The 22,594-nt window shown below is 41.7% G+C and overlaps 3 protein-coding genes across 3 annotated transcripts; 1 reads left to right on the top strand and 2 right to left on the bottom strand.

Moving 5' to 3' along the window:
- Nucleotides 1-1,323: 1,323 nt before the first annotated feature.
- Nucleotides 1,324-5,022, bottom strand: znf319b (zinc finger protein 319b). The gene is made up of 3 exons (XM_083974536.1): nucleotides 4,666-5,022; nucleotides 3,579-3,754; nucleotides 1,324-3,479 (listed from the first exon to the last, which is right to left on the bottom strand). The coding sequence occupies exons 2-3, from the start codon at nucleotides 3,581-3,583 to the stop codon at nucleotides 1,628-1,630; spliced, it is 1,857 nt and encodes a 618-aa protein (XP_083830662.1). The 5' UTR covers nucleotides 3,584-3,754; nucleotides 4,666-5,022; the 3' UTR covers nucleotides 1,324-1,627.
- Nucleotides 5,023-5,863: 841 nt separating this feature from the next.
- Nucleotides 5,864-10,257, top strand: usb1 (U6 snRNA biogenesis 1). Its single transcript, XM_083973050.1, has 7 exons — nucleotides 5,864-6,199; nucleotides 7,571-7,710; nucleotides 7,817-8,000; nucleotides 8,622-8,675; nucleotides 8,870-8,975; nucleotides 9,108-9,188; nucleotides 9,635-10,257. The coding sequence occupies exons 1-7, from the start codon at nucleotides 6,015-6,017 to the stop codon at nucleotides 9,740-9,742; spliced, it is 858 nt and encodes a 285-aa protein (XP_083829176.1). The 5' UTR covers nucleotides 5,864-6,014; the 3' UTR covers nucleotides 9,743-10,257.
- A 64-nt stretch (nucleotides 10,258-10,321) lies between these two features.
- On the bottom strand, nucleotides 10,322-22,039 carry pla2g15 (phospholipase A2, group XV). Its single transcript, XM_083972962.1, has 7 exons — nucleotides 21,803-22,039; nucleotides 19,706-19,862; nucleotides 17,927-18,045; nucleotides 16,809-16,907; nucleotides 15,739-15,963; nucleotides 14,140-14,252; nucleotides 10,322-12,451 (listed from the first exon to the last, which is right to left on the bottom strand). Exons 1-7 carry the CDS (start codon nucleotides 21,954-21,956, stop codon nucleotides 12,050-12,052), a joined length of 1,269 nt encoding a protein of 422 aa, XP_083829088.1. The 5' UTR covers nucleotides 21,957-22,039; the 3' UTR covers nucleotides 10,322-12,049.
- Between the last annotated feature and the right edge of the window lie 555 nt (nucleotides 22,040-22,594).

Raw genomic sequence — 22,594 nt, 5'->3', positions numbered from 1 at the left:
AATATTCAACACAAAAAACAAAAACACAGCTTTCCGACAGACCACTAAGGTTAGTAAAAGTAAAATAGAAAATTTAAATTTAAAAAAAGGCGCAGGTCTGTTGAAACATTTCTAATACAATTCTCTTCAGTCAGTCTGAATTTCCCTGTTTGACAGAATACCATTTACATTCACGCACTCAGACTCACACACACACACACACACACACACATGCAGGGTGCTCTCTGAGATTCCCTGCAACACACCGATACAATCACTACATGGACTACAAAAACAACAAAAGAGCATTTGTCAAAACATTTCACATGGTAAAAAGTAGCAAGAATACAAAAACAGTTCTTCGATACTTTGTTTTTTTGTGTTTGTTTGTTTGTTTTGTTTTTTCTTAAAGAAAGACACGTTCTGACATTTCCAACTCATCTGGCTAAAGTACACTCACACATCCACAGTATGTACAGGCTGAGAGAGGAAGTGTAATGATCAAATGTGGACACTTTCAGGTACATATTGTTCTAACAGCACTGACCTCTGTGGGAATATGACGAGTACATTAGTGTGAAATATATATTTCTATATATACACGTCTTTACTGGAGGGTGAGATTGGTGTCAACCGTTAGGGGTCTTTTATTGAGAGTTAAATTCTGCTGGTTGGTTAGTCTCCGCATCGCTGGGATCAGCTGCTGCTTTATACTTTATACTGGTGTTTTGGTAAAGGCAGCGAGAGCCATAAAAACAAACATCACAGATACTTTTTTATCATCGGATTATTTCTCTACAGGACGATAAATCAAGCGTTCCTTCCCTTCACACACGCTGAGGACATTAGCGGCTACTTCATAAACAAGAAGTGTAAAAAACTCTAAAACCCAGAGATGAGGAAGCCGTGGTGTTCACTCAGGACCCAGAGCTGGTGCTCCGTTTCTCTTCTACTGTGGGAAAATAAAACCAAAACGTGTTTGAAGTCACTCTTCACCTGACTAAAAGATAAATGAATGTAGGTAGGTATGCATGTATCTGGGGAGAGGGGGGGTTGTTATTCAAACTCTGCAGTCAAACTGAGGAGACGGAGGGAACTGTTACTGCAGGAAGAGTTGGGGAATAATCCTGTTCAAGTTTTGGCTCAATGAGTTTAGATGGAGACACGGCTTTACCAATAGGCCTTCTCTATAAAACACACTCACTGTTAGACTATTAAAAACATCTCTATGATTTTATCAGGACAAATTTTTCCCCTCTCTGAGGTTAAGAAATTAGGATCAATTGCTTGATACACCTGCATTATGGCACCTGTTTCTGTTGGGCTTGACTGATGGGAGTTAACTAGTTGTGGCCTTGTTACTGCTATCGACTGTCTGAATGTGGAGTTGGGGAGAAGAAAGAAAAAGGGAGGGCAAAGGAAAAAGTGCTCCTCAGGATGTCAATGGAATAACAGAGTTGGTTTATGTAACGTCAGGTTTGTAGAGCAACAAAGACACTGGTGGAAATCAATGCAATGTAGTAGCTTCAGGCTGTTCTGTAAATGTGACGAATGATAGGCGGAATAAATAGCCCGGAGGCTATAGATGAGAGGACAGGGAGTTCAGGGAACAAAAAAAAAAAAAAAAAAAAAAGAAGTCTCAAGGGATTCATAAGCACTGAGGCACCGGGTATCCGCCTCCGTCCGCCGTGTGCTGCACCGTGTGATCCTGCAAAGAGCCCAAGTCACTGAAACGCTCTCCACACCAAACACACTTGAACTGGCCCTCTCTGGAGTGTGTGCTCGTGTGTTTTGTCAGGTGCTCGCGCTGTTTGAAGCCCTTGTTGCAGTGGCCACATTTATACGGCTTCTCCCCCGTGTGGACGCGCCGGTGTCGGTTCAGGTCCGACGAGTATTTGAAACGTTTTTCGCACTCCGGGCACTTGAGCGGCTTTTCCCGGGACGGGTCGCAGCGGTGCTGTACGAACTCGGAGGAGGACAGGAAGCGGCGGTCGCAGAGCGAGCACTTGAGCGGCTTCTCTTGGCAGTGAGAGTTTTGATGCCGCTGTAACGTGGAACTCTTCTTGTAGCCCTTGCCGCAAACGTCACACTTGTACGGCTTGTCGGGTGAGGAGTTGGACGACTCGCCGCATTTGTGTCTGAGCAGCTCCCCCGACTGGCTGAACTCCTTCTGGCACGAGGCGCACTTGAACAGGTTGTCCATGCCGTGGACGTGCTGGTGGTAGAGGAGGTGAGACGGCTGCATGAAACCTTTGTCGCACAGATTGCATTTGAACGGCCGGTCGGTGGGGTCTTTGTGCGTGCGTCTGTGGCGCACCAGTGCGTACTGCTGTTTGAAGCTCATCTGACACTCGTCACAGTGGAAGGGACGCTCCTCGGAGTGCGTGCGCTCGTGCTGGCGGAGGTCGGACGGTCGCTTGAAACCCTTCCCGCACGTGGCGCAGCGAAACGGCCGCGAACCCTGCGGGTGGCAGGGGTGGTGCAGGAGCTCCGACGACTCTTTGAAGTGCAGTTCGCAGAGGTTGCATTTGAACAAGTGCTCGCCCGAGTGCACGTACATGTGGCGCACGAGGTGGGAGCGGTGCTTAAAACTCTTTTCGCAAACGGCACACTTGAACGGGCGCTCGTTGCTGTGCGTTCGCTGATGGTGCTGCAGGTGCGACGACTGGCTGAAGGCCTTGTCGCACGTGTCGCATTTGAAGGGCTTCTCTCCCGTGTGCACCCGCTCGTGCCGCGTGAGTTCCGACAGGTGTTTGAAGCCCTTCTGGCAAACGGGACATTTGTACGGCCGGTCTCGGGCCGAGGGGAAGGGGAGGATGGATGAGCTGCTGCTGGCTGACGCCCCGTCGCTGCTGGGCTGCTGGGGGTTGTTTGGCGTGCCGGAGCCAGAAGAACCGGGTCGGTAGGTCTTCTCGCATATCGAACACTTCATTGGGTTGGTGCTGTTGTGCGACGTGTGGTGCTGGGCGAGAGAAGTGAGGAGGGAGAATCCCATCTTACACACCCCGCACACAAATGGCTTTTGCTCCACCTGCACACACTGGTGTTCGAGCAAGTCTGTGGCCTGATGGAAGATCTTCATGCACTGGGTGCACTGGAACGACCGGTCCTGACTCACCATGCACTGGTGCTCGTGTGGATTAGCCAGGTGGGAGATATCGTGTCCACAGGCCCCGCACTTGTGTCCTCCCTCTGCCCCCACCTGCAGCGAGGTCTGCTGAGCCTGACTGCCGTGCTGCGGCTGACTATGCTGCCCGCCTCCATGCTGACTCCCGCTGTGACCGAGCCCGCCGTGCTGCCCGTGCTGGCTCTGCTGCTGCTGCTGCAGGGACGTGGCGTCCGGCTGCAGCACGATACCGTACACCGCACAGCCCAGCGCGCTCTCCGCTCCCGGAGGGATGGTGTGGACGACCGGAGGCGGAGCGACGGCGTGCTGCTGCCAGGCCTCCGTCATGCGGGCTCGGGTGTAGGGATTCAGTTTGGCAGCTGGTGTGGCCCAACTGCAGAGAGAGAGAAAAGGGAGATCGGCACATAAATAAGTCATCGGCTGAACTCTTCAGAGTGTGTGAAGAAAACAGGACAGAGACAAAAAAACTCACTCCATCTCAGCAAGTGGCACTGAAGAACTGGAGAGGGTGTTTGGTGAAGGGGCCGTGACGGAGGATTTGATGACGGGAACAGCAACGTGCAGAAGAGAACAAGCTGTGTTGAGAGAGACCCGCGTGGAGAAATCTAGGAGAACCCCATCCTTTTACATAGTCGTCGTCCGTTTTATCTGTATTAAAAAGAAAACCAAAGTGAGTCATAACATCAGTGTGCAGCGAGTGATTACTCAGTAATAAACGTACATTAACAGTATCTCCTGCCTGAACAAGAATATGTTAAAGCATAACGCTTAGAAATTTAATTTGCTTCCATGCAATTGTGCGATCTGAGCTTGAGCAGTAAACCTGCAGACACTTGCACATGAAACATTAAAGTGTAATCGTATGTTTACAACAACCACATGGTGATGTTATTATGGATGCAAACAACCTCCTCTGTCTTCAAAAAATATCAGAATAGATGTTCCACTCCTTCTCAATGGGCAAGTCCCAGGAAAGTTTGTTTTGTAGTGATCCACACAATGATGAGAAAGATCTGAGCATTCACACAGTGCTTTGTACTTCGTGTTGACATTGCTCACAGCATCTGAATGCAATACAAATATCAGTATATAAACAAACAATGGCTTACTTGGAGATGTGCATCATCCGTGCACACACGCACACACAGAAAAACAAGAAGGCAAGTTGAAGACTCATTACCATAAACACTTGGACAGCAACGATTAATGCTAATTCATTACTTTAATTCTCTATTATATTGGTTATTATGTAGTTCCTCCCCTTTCTGTGCAGAAATCCAAATGCTCAACCATTCGCCGTTTTGTTTGAAAAAAAAAAAAAAAGGTGGAAGGCAGCGTCTGCGCATCATAACGTTTTCGTCTCCAAGCAAAGATCACTGTAATCAGGATAGGTTAGCCATCAGGGGCTAGTTAGCTTAGCCTAGCCGCTTGCTAACGCAGTGGAGGGAGATTGTTGTTACCGTTAGCGGCGTTGCTAACGGCGGGGAAAATAATAAGCTGCAACGAGTTTGTGTGTACGTAAACAGCGCTCAGAAAGTCAACATTTTACATTTACATACCCGGTGGGTCCAGTCAAGTAAATCCAGATGAGATGCCAGTGTATCGTAGGTTAGCTGCTCCCCCATCTAACCAACGCTAGGTCCCCCCACCACCACCACCTTCACATCCGCAAACGGTGCTCGGCTGCTCTCTCTTGTTCCCGGGGCCGAGAATATATAGGTCTTTTCGGGTCATTAAAATGAGGGGAAAATCCCCCGCTGTCTTCCAGATCTCCCCATAAATGCCCTTTCGTTTCACGCGAACATTTATGTTTATGTGAGCCCTCCACTAAAGCACCCCCACGTCCGGCGAAAAAATATGCATTTTGTCCTAAATTTGCTAAGCTAGCTACATCGGCTAGCTAGTGAGCCCCTGCCCGCCCCGCGCACGGGAACATGAATAAACCAAGAGTTAATTGGCATGCTCACAAAACACACACACACACACACACACACACACACACACACACACACACACACACACACACACACACACACACACACACACACGGATCATTGTGTGATTGATGTATCAAACGAAACACAACGAATTCACACTAGTATGTTTGTGTGTGTAATGTATTTTTCATGTGGCCTGCCTACTACATATTTGTGTCCAATGAATTAAATTCATCGACTGATTAAAAAATAATCACATCTTCCAGTTTTTTCAGTAGCTATTTTATGATGAATTGTTTTTTTTGTTTTTTTTTAGATAAATAAAAAATATTTTAAAATTCGCACACACATTTTATTAAATTTTCAAGAGATAAAACAAGAACATATGACAAAACAAACAGACATTTGGCTCATATACACATTGAAATTCAAATTTATACAGGCGAGAGATTCAGGAATCACCTCCTACACAAAGAAAACAAACAAATAAGTGAACAAATAATATTATGTATATATTTTATACATGCACATGATACACACATAAAGTAAAATAAATTGAGGGCACATTGCCATGCATGATAAATATATACACAGGATCAGAGAGAGGTACACAGAAACCAAAATACATCCATCACCATATTTTAATATTGTTTAGGTGTACCCCCAATTGCACGCTGTACATAATAATAAAAACAACACACAAAAAGTAATAAATGTGTGCAAGCGGAACTGATTAGCAGCGGTGACCGTGTTTCACGAGGAACTATTATCACCAACACCAACAGGTTGTTTACACCGGAAGCGCGGGATCCAACAACGACGCCGCCGCCGCATCGCCGTCAACTCGGCTGATTTGTTTGACGCAGAGGAAACATGATGGTTATATGATCCGCTGCCTTTTAACACGACGTTACTCCCTTTTTTTGGGAGTATAATTTACACGTTTGTCTAAAAAAAGGTTTAACGCGGGGATGTTGGTCGGCTACAGCAGCTCCGAGGACGAAGAGGCGGCGGACGGCGGTGGCGAGGGGGCAACGGCTGGTTCAGCACCTGGCAACGGTTGCTATCGAAAGCGTGAAGAGGAGGATGAGGAGGACAACGATGGCCGCCCGGTGAGGAAGAAACCCAAAGCGGAAGAACAGCACACCAAAACAAGGTGTGTGTGGTGGTGGAGGTGTTGTAGGAGCGATTTACTAGCTCATGTTGGTTTCTCTTAAGAGTTATTCATTGAATTCTACTTTAGATAACTTTAGTGAACTTGTTTTAATTTTTTTTACACTCATCAATGTCTTCATATAGCTTGGTTCTTTAGCTTTATTTCCCTATTTTTGGGTAGCTAATAATATGGGCACACTATAAAACAAGTTTGGATCAGTATGAAATGAAAGTAGTCATTTTTCAGCTTATTATGGATTAATACATTACTAAGAAAATGAAATGGACGAGTGGTTTACACAGCCTGATGAATAAACTACTGTCCAAACAAGGTCATTTGATTTTCTTAGTAATTTATTAATGGTGCATTAATAGTGTGCTTTTGATTTTCTGTTGAATTTGAGTTTCTTTGAGGATAATCAGACACAAGAGGCATTGAAGCAGAAAGGGGCCAGTGAGTGTCGTCACCTGTAATGTAATGTGTATGTCATACTGTACAGGTACACACAGCTGTGAATATGCACTGCAGCATCCTAATGTTGCTTTGCAAAACATGTCTCAAGATGAGCCCCTGGAAAAAACAACAACCCAAAAACGTGTACAGTTCAGTGCAAGAAATTAAAACAACTTTAGAAACTAAGCGATTTGTGCTAAGAAAAGTTGTTGAACAATTCAACATCAGCCTGAGTATACAAGAAGGAATATTGATAATTTCTTACAGCTCAGCAATGATAAGGTTGTATTATCAGTCCCCACATAAAATTGACTGTGTGACAGTGGAGTATTATTTCTCTAGGCTTGATTGTCTTAACAGCTGCTGGATACTATGATGTTTGTTAACTCGAATGTGAAAAATGTGTTTTAAAATAGTAAACTAATTGATCATGATGACTGAAATTAGCCCTTGAATGTAATTTATTAACCTCTGTTTTCCTAATTGTGATGTTTTTAAATGATATTGAAGACATATTGAATGCCATTTCAACATGTCAGGCTACAGGATGAGACTGTTGTTCACTCATGATGGACAAATATGGACACATGTGCAAACACACACGTAATCTATATGTACTGTCTAGAGCTAGACTGCAGCTCTATGTGCTACCTACTGCTGTAACATGTTATGTCAAAATGTCATAAGTAAAAGAATGTTATATCAAAATGTAAAAAAAGAAAAAAGAAAAAGATTATGATAAAGATTTTTATTCTGTGGGTAATGGGGGCGGGACTAGATAAGCTTTTGCTTCTCCCGCTTTCCCTTTCGGCCATGTGTATTGTATTATTTGAACTAAGATGAAGTGTGATGATGATGATTATTTAAATTGACATGCCCGAAATAAACAAATTGATTGATTTTCTGTGTGTCCTGCAGGCTGCCTGTCCCTGGTTCCCTGCTGGACATGTTTCAAGATGAGGAGGACACGGAGACAGAGGACAGCTCTCTTCACAGTGGACGTGTCCGCTCTTTCAAGCACGAGAGAGGAAACTGGGCCACATATGTTTACTTGCCATGTAAGACTTGATGATTGAACATTGACCGAAGTCGCATCCTGATTACCTATCTTATACTCATGTTTATTTATTTTTTCCCCCCTCTTTTGTCTCCTTTCCACATCAGACCATCCTGAGGAGGAGTTCATGGAGCTGCTGGAGGAGCTGCTCACAGCTGCGAAGGCCCACGGTGTGGTTTTGACCCCACAGGAGGAGTTCCACCTCAGCCTCTCTCAGACCGTGGTGCTGAGACACCACTGGATCCAGCCCTTCACACGGAGCCTGAGAGCAGACTTTGCTCCCTGCAACAGGTTTGTTTTACACCCATGTTGTCAGTTAGCAATAGGATAGTGATTTTGTCCTTTTTTCTTTTTCTTTCTTCCCTTTTTGCTTTTTTATTATTTTATTTTTTTTAAGACAAACCGTTTCTGGGGTTTTCAGCTACATTTCATAAATACACAGGAAAGTTCAACGAATGGAGAAGAGTTCCTTAATTGAGGCCACGAGATGCAGCTCAAAGCTCCTGCCAATTTGCCTACAAGTGACTTTGAGTACAAAAAATGCAAAAAAATGTTTTAAAAAAGACCAACAAATGAAATCAAATGACAAAACAATTAATCCTGCAAAAGGTATTTTTTTCATCTCCGTCTTTCTTTCTTTTTCTCCTTTCATTTACACACATGTGGGACATGCAGGCATTGCAGACATAAACATGGAAGTAAATGAGAAAACAGTAAAAACACACACCAGTAGTTCGTTAGAGAGAAGTAAAAATAGAAAACCAAATGGAGGATACATTAATTCATTGAAAGCCCTAACAAGGCAAGGTGATTTAAGATGCATTTGTTGTAGCAGTATCCTCCAAAAATAGATTAAGTTAAATGTATTGAACTTTTCATTCTGGCTGAAATCTGCCTGTTTCTTGTTTCCAGGTTTGTGTGTTCAGCAGGGAAACTGAAGGTCTACTGTAACGCTGAGAGAACAAGGTACTGTCCAAACTTTTTTCTCATAGTCCAAATATATGAATTTCTCACCTGCCAAGAGAAAGTTTAAATTGAAAACTAAAAGTTGCTGATCTCAGACCTGTGTTTATGTTCTGCTCATGTGTCCACATGGTTTTGGTTCCCTTTCCTGAGCATCACTTCTTCATGTGCGTATCTGTCTTGTCTGCCCCCTGCAGGACGTTCCTGGGTATGGAGGTGTGTACTGGGCAGGCTCAGCTGTTGGACCTGATCAAAGTTGTGGACAAAACAATGACAGAGTTTCGCCTCGACACTTTCTACAAGGTCATTAATCAACAAGTGGATTTTATCTTATGAGCTCTGTAGCTTAAACAAAGTTTGTCACTGTGTACATTAGTTTTATTATACCACATTCATGTTTTAACCCTCCAATCTTCCCTCTGGTGTGTTGTGTAGGATCCATCTTTCCACGTGAGCCTGGCCTGGTGTGTTGGAGACCTGACGCCACAGATGAAGGAATGCATTCAGGAGCTGCAGGTAGTCAGAGCTCTCGTTTCTGTCCGTTCAACAATCATTGTTTCTCTTTATTTCAAAATCTAAAGGTTGGCTAATTCAGTCCATTTAAGGTGACTGATACATCCTGTACTTTTTGAATAGTCTGTCCACTAGGCACTGGTCATGATTATTATTATTTTTCGTATGTTTTGGTATCTTGGTTGTAATTCTATTCTTAAATGGACAGATATAATTAATCTCAATTTGAAGTAACACATTTAAAAAAAACTCAAATACCTTTATCGACTGAATATTCACAGTCTAGCTGGGGTTGTGGTTTCATATTCATCCACTGATGTATCAGTTTTTTCCAGTGATGAGTTCACTGGTTACATATGACGCACCTCGGCCTCAGCTGCAGCAGTTTTGTCTGAGTTTAACCAACTAATAAAATTTTTTAATGTGTCCATTTATTTTATTTATTTAAGCGTCTGGTGGATGAACATGAAGACGGACCGTTTCTTCTGAGGCTGGACGGCGCAGAGCTGCGCTGCAGGACTGGGAACAAGACCTTCCGCTTCCCCCTGAAGCCTTAAATCTAGACGGGATGGAAACCTCTTGTGTGAAGTCATGAACCACGTGGCAAAGCCAGATCTGCTACAGCCGCGTTCTGACCATAAAGGTGACACTGACTCATCAGCTCATCTGACTGACATGTAGTACGTCATGTCCCAACAAAGACAATCAAGGTTAAATGGTAAAAAAAAAAAAGGGTATTGTAAAATATTTTTTCACTATTTTAATAATGAATGAGAATAAAGTTGCTATTTGTTTTATACTTACATTGTTATGTTTCATCATACTACTACACTACTTGAGAGGGGGCGACAAGCTTCAATGTAAGAGAAGCAGCACTTATGAAAGCATCAAAGACAGGAAGTGGTGATTCGATCAGCACTGAAATCTCACTAAGTGGTTCTGACACAGTCAAATTTTGCCACTGACCTCACTGACAGGAATACAAAGTGTTAGAGGAAGTGATTTGTCATCACTTAATACGCTTAAAACTCATTTCTGCCCTGTGCTTGTTCACTGAATGACTGAAACGACCAAAAACTAATAATAAAATAATAAAACTAAAAATTAATGTTACAGACAAGGTTTAAGGGGTTTACTTTACTTCACAAAAAAAAAAAATTGTCAGATGCAATCTTTGACATTTTACTCTGCTGAAGGCAACACATGTATATGACACACAATCCTATGACAGTTCACAGCAGATATGATACTTGCAGTATACTGCATCATCTTGATCTTCCTCACTGAGGGCTGGATGGCACAGTACAATCACACAAGTCACAGACGTTCTGGCAGCATCTCAACAAGTTAACGCTTTCAACTCTGCATAACTTCCACGACTAAACAGAGAAGAAGTAACAAATAATAAAACATAAAAGAAAAGATGTGGTCAGTCCATAATGCAATAAAAAAAAGTCCCGTCATTTGTTCCTGTGGAAATCCAGCCGCCCAACCATCAAAATACACTTAATAAGAGATGGAGAAAGTTAGAAACGGCTGTTCCTTTGTGATGTGAGGAACTGCAGGAGTGTGTGCTGAACAGGTTGAAGTAAAAAAAACAAACCCAACAACTTCTATGACACATTAATGTTAAAATACTGAATTACAATGCCACATCAAAAGCGGAATTTAATTAGATGAACCTTAGAAACAGGAGTCTGACATAATAAAACACCAAGGTCCACTTCCTTTGTGGTGCTTTTTCAACCACGTCTAATGATCTTCATCAGCAGATTACGCTGTAAACATGAAACCTCTGAGATTGAGGGTCACATGAGGACAACCGAGCTACTTCCACAAAAACTGATCAAAACTCTGTTTATTGATGAAGGGCATGAGATGTAGTTGAATGTCTGAAACAGTGAGTGGACCCCAGATTTGATGGTGTTTTCAGCTACATTTCATGGTCTTCATAAATACACAGGACAAGTTCAATAAATGGAAAAAAAGATGCAGCTCAAAGCTCCTGCCAATTTTCCAACAAGTGACTTTGAGTGACACAATCTTAATGAAAAAATCCTATTTGATTGACTCTTGAGTGACTAAAGTCAACTTCTATATTCCATGTTTCCGGTGTTTCAGCACACGACTCATGTAACATGAACATTACAATTAAAACAACAAAGTTCTTGGACCATCAATGACCTACAGCTTGGCTGCATGCAAAAAAAAAAGTGTTAAAAAAAGACCAACAAATGAAATCAAATGACAAAGAAAAATGAATCAAGTCTTTTTTTTTGGTAAAAGTCTGTTTAAACTTGTTAATGCTTTTTAAATATATACCAAATATGTATCTATATATATGTATATATACCAAGGACTGACTCACGTGACCTGTTGCACTGAGAAAGATACAAATAAAACGTGTGGTTGACGGTTGTTCCTATGTCAAAATCCTAAGTCATCTCTTTCTCAACACTGATAAAAGATCCGACTGATAACTCAGAAAGTGGCACATACAGTAGATCCCTGTTTTTTTTTGTTTTTTTTTATCATAACATGGATTTAGTAGGTAAAATCTTGAGCTCTTTCAAATCTGAGACCAATATAAAAGTCTTCGTATTGAGGCTTTCTCAACAGTAAACAACCTGACATTAACATAAATTGTACAATTACAGCTATAAAATTAATTTAAAACCTTAAATCTGCGATATATAGGCCTATTGTCCTACAAAACTTCAATAGGTTTTTTTTTTTTTCTTTTTTTCCTGGAGCAGTGTGGAGGAATACTTTGGCAGTCTATGATGTTCAGACATGAGTCAGTTCCTGTCTGTCCTTCCTATGGCTGAGTGTAGCGACTGTGTAGACTTTAAACATTACAGCGATTACGGCGAGAACAGCACGTTCTTGATGTAAGACACGGTCGTCATGTTCAGCAACATGTTCACGTGTTCGTTCCCCGGGAGCTCTTTCAGCATCACCGGCTGTTTCTGCTTCCCTTTCCACCTCTTACACTGGACGGCGCTCAGCAGGTTCACCGTCCCGTCCCCGTCCCCGTACACCACCGTGGGCTCCACGTCCGGGAACTTGTCGGAGTACTGGAAGCCCTCGGACGTGTCCACGCCGCTGCCGTACAAGCAGTGGATGGCCACGCCGGGCGGAGTGAGGTCGTTCACCAGCGGCTCTGTGTCCTGCCGCATCTGCCAGCCGTCCTCGAAGCCGATGGCCGAGTAGAGGCGCTGGTAGTCCTGCAGAGTGTAGTTGGCGGTGGGCGTCTGCACCAGGACCTTGAGAGGGAGAGAAAATCTTTGTTTAATTTGTTATTTCAACCTTTATTTAATCTCGAGATATCACATTTTCGATCATTTAATTTAATTTCATAACCTTTATTTAAACTCGGAGATATATTGAGGAGCAACCTCATTTACAATATAGCCAAGATGAAACACAAAACATATAAGGACAGAAGACAAGACATTTGAAACATACAAAAACATAACAGAATACCAGAATTTAAAGGTGACTAGGGTAAATTGAAACATAGTTAAAAGCACGAGCAGTTAGAGGTAAAATAAGATGTAGTTATGGTTTTAAATTGTCCTATTGATAAAAGTGAGGTAAGTTTCAAATGATTTTGCAGAGTGTTCCAGGTTGTAGGTGCACAGTAAGAGAAGCTCTTTCTAAGTTCGGTGTTAACAGAGGGAACCTGCAGTGTGAGTTATTATAAGATGGTAAGAGACCAGTAAGAGCTTTAAAAATAAATAAAATCCAGTGTCGATCACGCCTGGTAGATAGTGAGGGCCATCCAACTTTGGAATACAGGTCACAGTGATGAGTGTTGTAGCTGTCGCCAGTAATAAACCTCAGGGCTGAATGATAAACGGTGTCAAGTGGATGTAAAGTTGTAGCTGATGCATGCCTGTATAAGATGTCTCAAGTTGCTTCAATAAGTTTCTTCCTGCAGTGAAAAGGAAAGGATGATTTGTTTCTGTAGAAAAAGCCTATTTTTTGTCTTAGTTTGATTACCAGATTAGATACATGATGTTTGAAGGTGATTTTGTTGTTGATAATGTCGAGAATACAAGACAGATATTTACAACACAATATACAAAAAAGACAAAAACAACACAGCATAAGTTAACAAATGAACACAAAAGACACATTAATAGAAACAGTTACACCCAAACATACATACATTTCAACTAAAGCTAGTGAGAAGTGAAACGAGTGCATCATGTGACGAGCCTGATAACTGTTCAAGCTGTTTATTTCTACTTCAGTTGAGATGAGATAAGAGTCTTTACTGTCATTATACTAGATAATGAAATTTTCGTTGGACCCATGGCTTAAAAACATACAGTAAAAAAGGAAGAGAGGCCATCTTTGGGCTTTGTGAGTCATTGTTATTAGCATTCATTATTTTTGTCAACTTATGTCCAGTATTCATTCCTTTTAGCTCTGTTTTTGATCTCTACCAACTTCTTCCGAGTATGTTAAAGAACCAGCAGCTAGTTGCGAAGATAGTAGCATGCAATGGGCTTGGGAATGGGAAAACCAAAGGAGAAGAGAAAGTGAGCAGCATGTTAGCTTGGTTTGCTCCATGCGTGTCCACAAAGGAGGCCTGAACGCAGCACCACCACAGACTCAGTGCTGTTTCAGGTCAGCAGTGTTTTGGGAGCAGGAAATTATCATGCATCGAACATAAAAATGCTGTTATTAATATACAAAGATGTGTTTTCTACTGAAATGTTTTATGTGACAGAAACAAACAGGGAAGATGGCGGACAAGGGCGCTGCCATAGGTCCATACCGAAAGTAGACACAACTGGAAGTCTTCTGTCGTGTATATTTTTATTTTGCAGTTACATATTTACCGTAATTGCATAATTTACTAGATAACTGACTCTAAGTCTTTTCACAATTTTATACAGGATGTAAAACTCCGATGTTAGCAGCTATTAGAAGCCACACAAACCTTATCTTTGGGCCACGTGTGGGCGTAGGGGAGCAGCCAGGAGGTGGAGACAGCAGAGCGCTGCTGGGAGCGAATCTTCAACGGGCTGATGACTGGGATGCGGTTATTGTCACCTGTGGGCAGAGAAAAGAAACCAGCGTCAGAGAAGTGCAACTTGGACAACGGATTTCAAGACCACGACCCCTCCCCAAAAAAAACACACTTCTCACATCCTGAGAGACACATGATGGCTGCGGTACATACTGACGCAAACCTGCTCGAATCAAAACTGCAAAACTTTTTTGTGTCTGTTACTTCTGATGTAAAATCCTTTCATGCAGTTTGGCCTCAGCACCTATGAGGTCAGCTGGTAAAGCAACAGAGGGTGGATGGGAGCAGTTCATGTGTCGTATCTCTGGGTTACACAGCGTTGCTTCATGTGGAGCTGCCTTTGGCAACTTCCCACTTTGGTGTCCGACAGAGACACTTCACAGGTGACACCTCTGAGTCAGTGCAGACAGGCTGTATCTAAGCCTATTACCAAGTTTATGTGTAAAATCATCAGCGTGTTCACAGTTACTACCAACCCACTGTGTAAATCAAGTTTATGTGGATGAATGACACACAAGCCTCAACTGCCAGTTCTTTGTAAAAGCAGGTTTCACTGTGTCTTATTTAAAGGGATACGCCAACATTTTTTTTTTACGTGTCTTGCCTTACTCCCGAGTCCATGACAAGCAGATAGACACCATCCTTTTGACTGTGCGTGCAGTAACAAGGGAGATAGAGCCATATCGCCCGTAATTAGCTTAGCTCAAACGCTGGAAGTGCATAGGTAGTGTTAGCCTGCCTCCACCTAAAGTCATCAGAGACACTCTTCAGCAACTCTAAACGGACCGATCTCCGTCTCAGAGCTGACAAAACTCTCCGGTAAGGCATCTAAAGCGGTCAAATGCCGGTAACGGGACGAGATCGGTCAAAACAGAGGGTTCAAGCAAAGACGGTTTATTTTGGTCCAAGCTAGCTACATCGAGGGTAGGTTAGCTTCCTATTTCAAAGTAAAAGCACTTCTGTATGTAAAGGGCAATGGGTGTTTTATTTTGTGAAATTTTTTCTGCTTGTCATGGACTCGGGAGTGAGGCAAGAAGACACATATAAAAAAAAATGTTGGGGTATCCCTTTAAATCTGTGTGCACAGGGTCAGCGCCACAAACAACCTGATTATGTGTTTTTTGTTTTGTTTTTAATTGGTTAATTTAGCAATGCACAACACTATCAATATTTAGCATTTGAATGATCGATAATGTGTTGGTTTAGTTTAAATGTAATTTACAGTTGCTTCTCTCCACATCGTGATTACACTTGCATTTTATAAAGTCTCACGTGCGGCCTATCTTCCACTTTATCTCCTTTAACCATGAAACCATGTTGGCTTAAGGCATGAGGAATTTAGTAAGTGTGTTTATGGTGCAACACGGACAGAGACCACTGATGCAAGAGAGAGTGAATGTTTTATTTCTATAGGCTACTTTTGCAATATGTTAGTTCGTGCTTGACTGGTTGTTGCTGTAATATAATTCAGATACATGCATTTCAGCTTTTCTTTGTTCAGTTTCTTACCAGAGATGAGCACGCGGAGGGTCTTGGCCACCCCGGCCCACGGTGGTCCCAGACAGACGTAAGCTTTGATGTATTTGTCTTTCCAGGCCTGAGGCTGCTGGTTGAGGAAGTACAAGGTGTACATGTTGCCCATACTGTGAGCGATGAGCACCACAGGCCGACCAGCTCTCGTTGCCATGTCTTCTATCATCATCTGGAGGTTCAGGAAATACTCTTTGTTTTCATCTAGAAGAACGACAGAGGAGATGAGTAAACACACGTGTAGCCTATGTCTATGCATTTTTCAATTTTAGGGTGGTGCATTTGTTTGTATCTAGGTTTGGACTAGAATTTCCAACACTGGTATCACTAAATACACACTATTAAGCATTAGTTAAGCATTAATAAATACTGAATTCCTCATTTATAACGCATGAATACTCATTAGTATGTAGTTTAGGGTCCAAATAATAACTGTGTTTTTCCTGCACTTTGAAGGGCTGGAAAAAATTATACTATAGCGAACAATGGAACTGTGTATTTTTTTTCAGGTAAAACCTCTTTTAGGCCGCGAAAATAGGCCGTTTCTTTGGGTCTGTTCACAACACTGTATGTTGTAAATCTCTGGGCAGGGCTATGGGCTGGCGTTGCTAACGGGAGGAGTGCAGAGAGTCTTCTACTGCAATTAAAGTACTTAGGGGATATTTGTAGATCATACAACCCCACTTTAAAAAAAAATGCTACTATCCCTTTAATAGTGTGTACTTACTATAAAGTGTTACCCCAACACTTCTGAAAGTTAGTCACAGATTCTCACTACTTTTACTATTACTGACACTATGTTTTGTTCAAGACAGAGTCAATACTGGCTCCATTTAAATTCATTAAATGCCAGAAATGCGTCACATGGCAGCGATTACTCATTGTGTCTGTGTGTAGCCTGTTGAGTCAGCTGCTTAGACAGGTTTTCCAAAGTGAGCTGCGGCTATCTCAGGAATTAACCAAGTAAGGGTTCATCATTCAAGTGTTAGTTAGACCAAGGAAACAGTTGGTTATTATCAGCATTTCTCCGAGTGTGTTTGTTTGCTTACTTGGGGCTTTCCTCCAATCATACGGAGCTCCTCTGACATCGGCATCTCTGGTGTAGCCCCAGTCTACCAGCGCTTGCACTATGGTAAAGAAATACATGCCTAGGAGACACACACACACACACACACACACAAAATTAAAGGGACATTGTGTAACTTCTCCTGTTATCTATTCACGAAAATCGATAATTTCGTTCAAAAGTCTGTTTTTCATTAATCAGTAATCACCCCCATCAACAAACTGAAGTGTTCCTTTCAGCTCTGAATTGCCGTTCATATCATTCATATATACATCGAGCGGGTAAACTCGGTTCTGGCTGCCATGTCATGTCGCCATGTTTTTACGTTCAGTGGCAGCGTGACGGTAGGAAACCACGGAAACTCACCAGAGCGTTACACTGATTGATTGATTGATTGATATCTTTATTTCGATCATGTAAACGACAATGTAAAAAAAATAAGATAAAATAATAATATAATAAGGAAATAAGTGAACAGAAAAAATGTATACACAAAAAAAGTAACATCTCATAAGCAACGCAGTTTACATGAGCGAAAAGGAGTAGGAAGAAGTATAAACTTATCTAATCCTACCCCTATAATTTTAACTATATGTTCTAATTAAACATTTTACACATTACACATTTTAACCCAAATAGTAAGTAAGCAAACAACACACTGATGCTGCATTCAAGTGCAGTCGGACAGACGGCCGTCGGTAACAAACCAGATATCATTTTAGTCACAGAAGTCGAGAGAAAGCCGGTAAAACGCGGGTCAGGTAAACAATACGACATCGCCATGACAACATATTGTCATATTGTGTATTGTTTTGCCTCGTGCTGACGAACCACTTGTTTACATAGAGGCTTGTTTATTCCGTTATGTGCAGCGGCTGTCCTCCGTCTGCTGTCTGCCCAATTTCACGTGAATGCAGCATGAAAAATACGATCGAGTTGCTTGCGATATACAACCGCAACGCTAGATGGGAGTAATTCCTACACAATATACCTTTAACATCACACATTTGTGTTTCTTCCCCCAACACGATTATCTTTGTGCATGTTCGTGAGGATATTTTTGGCGGTTCTCACTTTCCTCATATAACTGTTTCCACTCACCAACGCTGCGTTTGCTGGGGTCCAGATACTCCAGTGAGTACGTCTGTCCGAACCCTGGCACATGGATGTCCACGCCCGGTGGGGATGAGGTGGTGTGCGTCGTACTGTTGTAGATCAATCTGCGTACATAATGACATCAGCCTTACAAATGGTCCCAAAGAGAGTTTGATCTCCATTAGTTCTTTATCTCCGGTGAACCACACAGAGCAGAGCCACTTCCTCTTTTGTTGCTCCACAGCAGCCAGATACGAGAGAGGACATCTGGGGTTTTGGCAAGCAGAAGTGAACACTTGTACCACAGCATGCACAAACCTGTAGCACGGCATTCATGTCTCACCCACATTTTCTTTTAGCATGTCATTCAAGTCATTTAGATTTATCTATAATTATAGCTGGGATTAGTTTTTTGTAGGTGAAAAGCTGATGTTTGCTAATGTTTTGATACTGGCCTAAAGTATCCAGTTCTCTGAAGACAAACAACACGTTTGTACTCTTAAAGTTGATTTTACAATAAGGTGCTTTATTCAATTGCTTCTGACAGCTAATGTCAATTAATATTAGCAAACTGTGGATTGATATTGTTGTGTATATCACACTGGTTGAGCAAGGTGTGTTGTTGTTAAATGCTGAGCTACTTAACAGTATCCTGTAACTGTCCTTGAAAAGGATTTCTTGAACTATCTTTAAAGTATTCATGATTAGCTCAAATGGGTTTAACTGCCTTTTTCTGAGAGGAATGCTCAGAAATGTTGCTCCAATTTGATGTTGGATGCAAACATGTAGATTACGGAGGAATAGCCAAGATCTAGGAGAAATTTTTACAATATTCACATTCACAATAATGTGTTACTAACACACGAAAGAACATGCAACAACACCACTGGCAAAGAGAGGCCAATAAAACTAAATATTGCAGGTTATGTTGAGGATAACTAGTCGGTTATATATTAACTTTAACGCAGCATGACAGCCATGCAGGTGCAATCATGTGATCAGCAAAGGTATATGAAAGTTGATCGTCGTTTTCCACTATCTATTTGTCTGTCTATGTTGTTTTCATTTCAAAATAAGAGCCCACCATTAGTTAAGATAACCTTGTTCAAGATAAACAAATCAATCCACCGACTCTACTATTTAATTGCATCATGGCAAAGCTCTTGCTGCAAGACATTGTAGTTCACAGTTAAATACAATATATATTTTCTGACGGCTGGATTTTGCTCCAGTTAAGATAAACATACTATATGATATGTTCAGTGGCTAAAACACTGGCTCACATTTTGTTGATAGCTGATAACATAGACATAAGGAACTTGTCTCGCCCTCTGTTTCCATATATGCTTTGTTGATAAATGGACAGTTCAAAGATCAGTTTACATTGTGTAAGTTGATGAGTGTTAACAGAAACTCAGGCAGGAACATTGAACCCATATTACCTTTTCCCTACTGAAACTTGGAATTTGTACCATACGATGTTTTCACAAAAACCTAACTCCACAAATAAAGCGAAGGGAAAACAATGTCTCCTAATTGGTCACGAGTCGACCACGGAAAAGCAGCACACTTCCCATCACATAATGAACATTTTAAAAAGCATCTCACTCCCATGTTATAATGTGATTAAGCTGGACAATTGGACATTAACAAACTGTTAATAAAAGAAAGTTCAGCTGGTGTTTTGGGTCAAATCAGGGGCTGAGAAACCATCCATTACTGGTGACTGTAGCCTACATAAACAGAAAAGACCCACAGAAACAGAGATGCCCACATCACACACACCTTATGTTGTCTATCCAGCAGTCGATGGCGACGGGGACGAGCAGCTCCAGGTTGAGCCACAGGGTGAAGAAGGTGTCGGTCTTCTTGTAGCAGATGTAATGGACCACACTGGGTTTATCCAGCTTTGCCTCCAGCTGGTTTCCCAGATCCCCAGGAACTGCAAAGGAACGAGCAACACGAGTTACTGCAAAGTCGTTCTCAGACACATGTACGTATAAAAATCCAGAAGTTGACTTGAATTACCATAATATCACTTTAGTTTGTGACTCAAAACATGTAAATCTGACAATATCCCCATCAGCCCCAGCTCTAGATTGCGTTTTCGCTGATTAGAGAAGGTTAACAACTGCACTAAACTAACCCAGTGAACATGAGAAACACAGTGAACATCATACTTTCTAACTTAACAGTAAATTCTGTAAATTTCCAAATAAAAACTTAAACAAATCTGGCCATTTGTATGTATAATATCACATAAGTCCTATGTCTGGACTTGAACAAAACTACTTTGGCCCCATAGCACACAAAGATATGTGTGCTACTTTAAAAAAAGAAAAAAAAAGTGAATATCTTCCTTATAAGTAAATAAATCAATGCTGAAATTTTATAAGCTCTTTATTTAGCTGTCATACATAGGCCTATTATAGGTTGTCTGTGCAAGTTAAATTTGGCTACAATGAGTTTGTTGAATGGCATTTCACACCCACATATATATATATATATACATAAATCACAGGAAAGTCAGTGTTATCTTTCTAAAGGAAGATGGGAATAAAGCAAATACATTTCTTTCTCTACTCCTGCTTTGATTGGTAGGCACCATATAACCATTATCTTAAACTACGTTGTTCAAGTGACCCAAATCTTATTACAGGAGGAAACATTCATGACAGGATTCGGGTGAGGAACTAGTGAGGAACTAGACTACTTTATATTAATGCAGTGTGAAATATGGTCATTTACATGGTACATTCACGGACATGCAAAGTGCAAACAAACAGCAGTAGGTAACTGTGTGGATCAAGGAGTTAAACAGATCTTGAGGGCAGATAGACCTTGACAGAAAGACCTTGGTTGGACCTTGGCCAAACACAGATAAGATTCATCTAAACCCAAGACCCCTGTTCAATGAAGGAGTGGAAGAAGGACAGATTGAAGGATTTTATGATTTTGTATTGTAACACTTCACTTGGATTGTGAAAGTTAAGTTTCATAAAAAAGCTTCATTCACACTTCATTGTAGGGTTAAACAGAGTCCAGACATGTTGAACAGAGTGAGACTTTCCCAGTGTCCTGACAACTTGGCTGCAGCTGCATGTAATGCTGGAGAGTCCAACCCTAAGCCAAGTCATATGATCAGGAGGCTGCGACTCTACCGTAAACAATCACCCTTTACACACGCTCATGAAGATAGCAGCCTTAATTCAATACAAGATCAACAAGCAGCATGTTGAATTAACTATATAGCCTATACTTTTTTTCTTCTTTTTTTTTTTTGCAGTTGTGTGTTTTTCTGTTTGTGATAATCCTCCAAACTAAACTCTGTTCATGAACCTCGCCTTCTTTGAAAGCAAAATTGAATGATCAGACGATGAGTAAGTAGATTTTCAGCGTCGTTGGAAACCTATTCACACAAGAAAAATACTAACACTCATATAGGCTAATAATTTTGGCCCAGTATCCTGCTACACGCCCGCATCTCCCTGGGATGACTGGCTGTGTGTTTTTCTTTGCTGGAGGAAGAAAACGAGACCAACAGGCCAAAACATGTGATAAAGTTCAAATTATTGAGCAGGACGCACAGATTGGGTGGATGTGCACCAGCCGAATTGAAGAATAGTCAAAAAGCGACATGAAAATATAGATTTTTTTCCCTTTTAATCTTATTATAACGCCTGTGAACAGCTGCGATGTCTCAAATCTGTTATATTTTGAATGCACTTTGGTTTGGATCTTGGATATTAGCTGCAGCTGCTGCTGTTGCTGCTGTGCTTCCTGAGAGGCGACAGACTTAGCCTACAGTAAGTTGCGCAATTAATCAGTCAACAGATGTTTCGGTGAACAACAGGCCAGGAAAACACAGAAGAGCAGACTTACTGAGGACCACGGGAGGTCTTGGGTACTGACAGGACTTGCCGTCGAGACATTTCTCCAGCGGTTTCCCTCTGCTCCTCTCCGACAGCAGCAGCAACAACAACAAACCGACTTGAAGCAGCGAGGACAAAGTGTTTATCTGGTGCCAACCCGCCATGACTTCTGATGGTGTCTCATAGCCACACGGTCATTTTTTTTTTTTTTGCGTGTGTGTGTGAATGTATGTGCAGGTATCTTCGATGTGTGTGTGTGGTTCTGCGTTGAGAAGAGTTTCACTGGTTTGGTGTGTTTTCTGCTCGCCACGACGTCACCGCTGACGCTGATTGGTGAATGAGAAAATGACGGTCACGAGGATGTTAGTAGATCACAGAGCAATCCACCCGGTAACACAACCACACAACACATAACATCAAGGCAATCAAGTAAAATATCGATTTATCGTGTTGTAAATGAATCTTCAGCCCCTGTTGGATAATCTAGTCCAGATTTGAGAAGTCTTAGTTTTTGATCTAGACCTGGTCCAAAGTGGTCTAAATGCTGAAAAAAACGGTGAAATGTGCCTTTATTGCATTTTCACAAAATAGAGTAGCTAAAGGTTTCACAAACCAGAAACTGTTTTTGAATTAATGTTCAGCCTCTATAGGATAATCTAGTCCAGATTGAGAAATTGAGAAGTCTAGTGTAATGTTTTTTTTTGTCTAATGAAAGACAAAAAAACAAACACTACAGGTCTAGGTGTAAGACAAAAACAATGAAACTTAAGCATTTGCACACATAAAATAAAGTTTCACAAAT

Source organism: Trachurus trachurus (assembly GCF_905171665.1).
Source record: "Trachurus trachurus genome assembly, chromosome: 6".
Classification (NCBI taxonomy): Eukaryota; Metazoa; Chordata; class Actinopteri; order Carangiformes; family Carangidae; genus Trachurus; species Trachurus trachurus.
This window is presented reverse-complemented; position numbering and strand designations above follow the sequence as displayed.

Coding starts and splice junctions, on each gene's coding strand:
- usb1 (XM_083973050.1), top strand. CDS start 6,015: ATGTTGGTCGGCTACAGCAGCTCCGAGGACGAAGAGGCGGCGGACGGC. Junction 8,001..8,621: donor GACTTTGCTCCCTGCAACAG/GTTTGTTTTACA, acceptor TCTTGTTTCCAG/GTTTGTGTGTTCAGCAGGGA. Junction 8,976..9,107: donor GCCTCGACACTTTCTACAAG/GTCATTAATCAA, acceptor TGTGTTGTGTAG/GATCCATCTTTCCACGTGAG.
- pla2g15 (XM_083972962.1), bottom strand. CDS start 21,956: ATGGCGGGTTGGCACCAGATAAACACTTTGTCCTCGCTGCTTCAAGTC. Junction 16,908..17,926: donor CCCCAGCAAACGCAGCGTTG/GTGAGTGGAAAC, acceptor TGTGTCTCCTAG/GCATGTATTTCTTTACCATA. Junction 12,452..14,139: donor ACACGTGGCCCAAAGATAAG/GTTTGTGTGGCT, acceptor CTCCCTCTCAAG/GTCCTGGTGCAGACGCCCAC.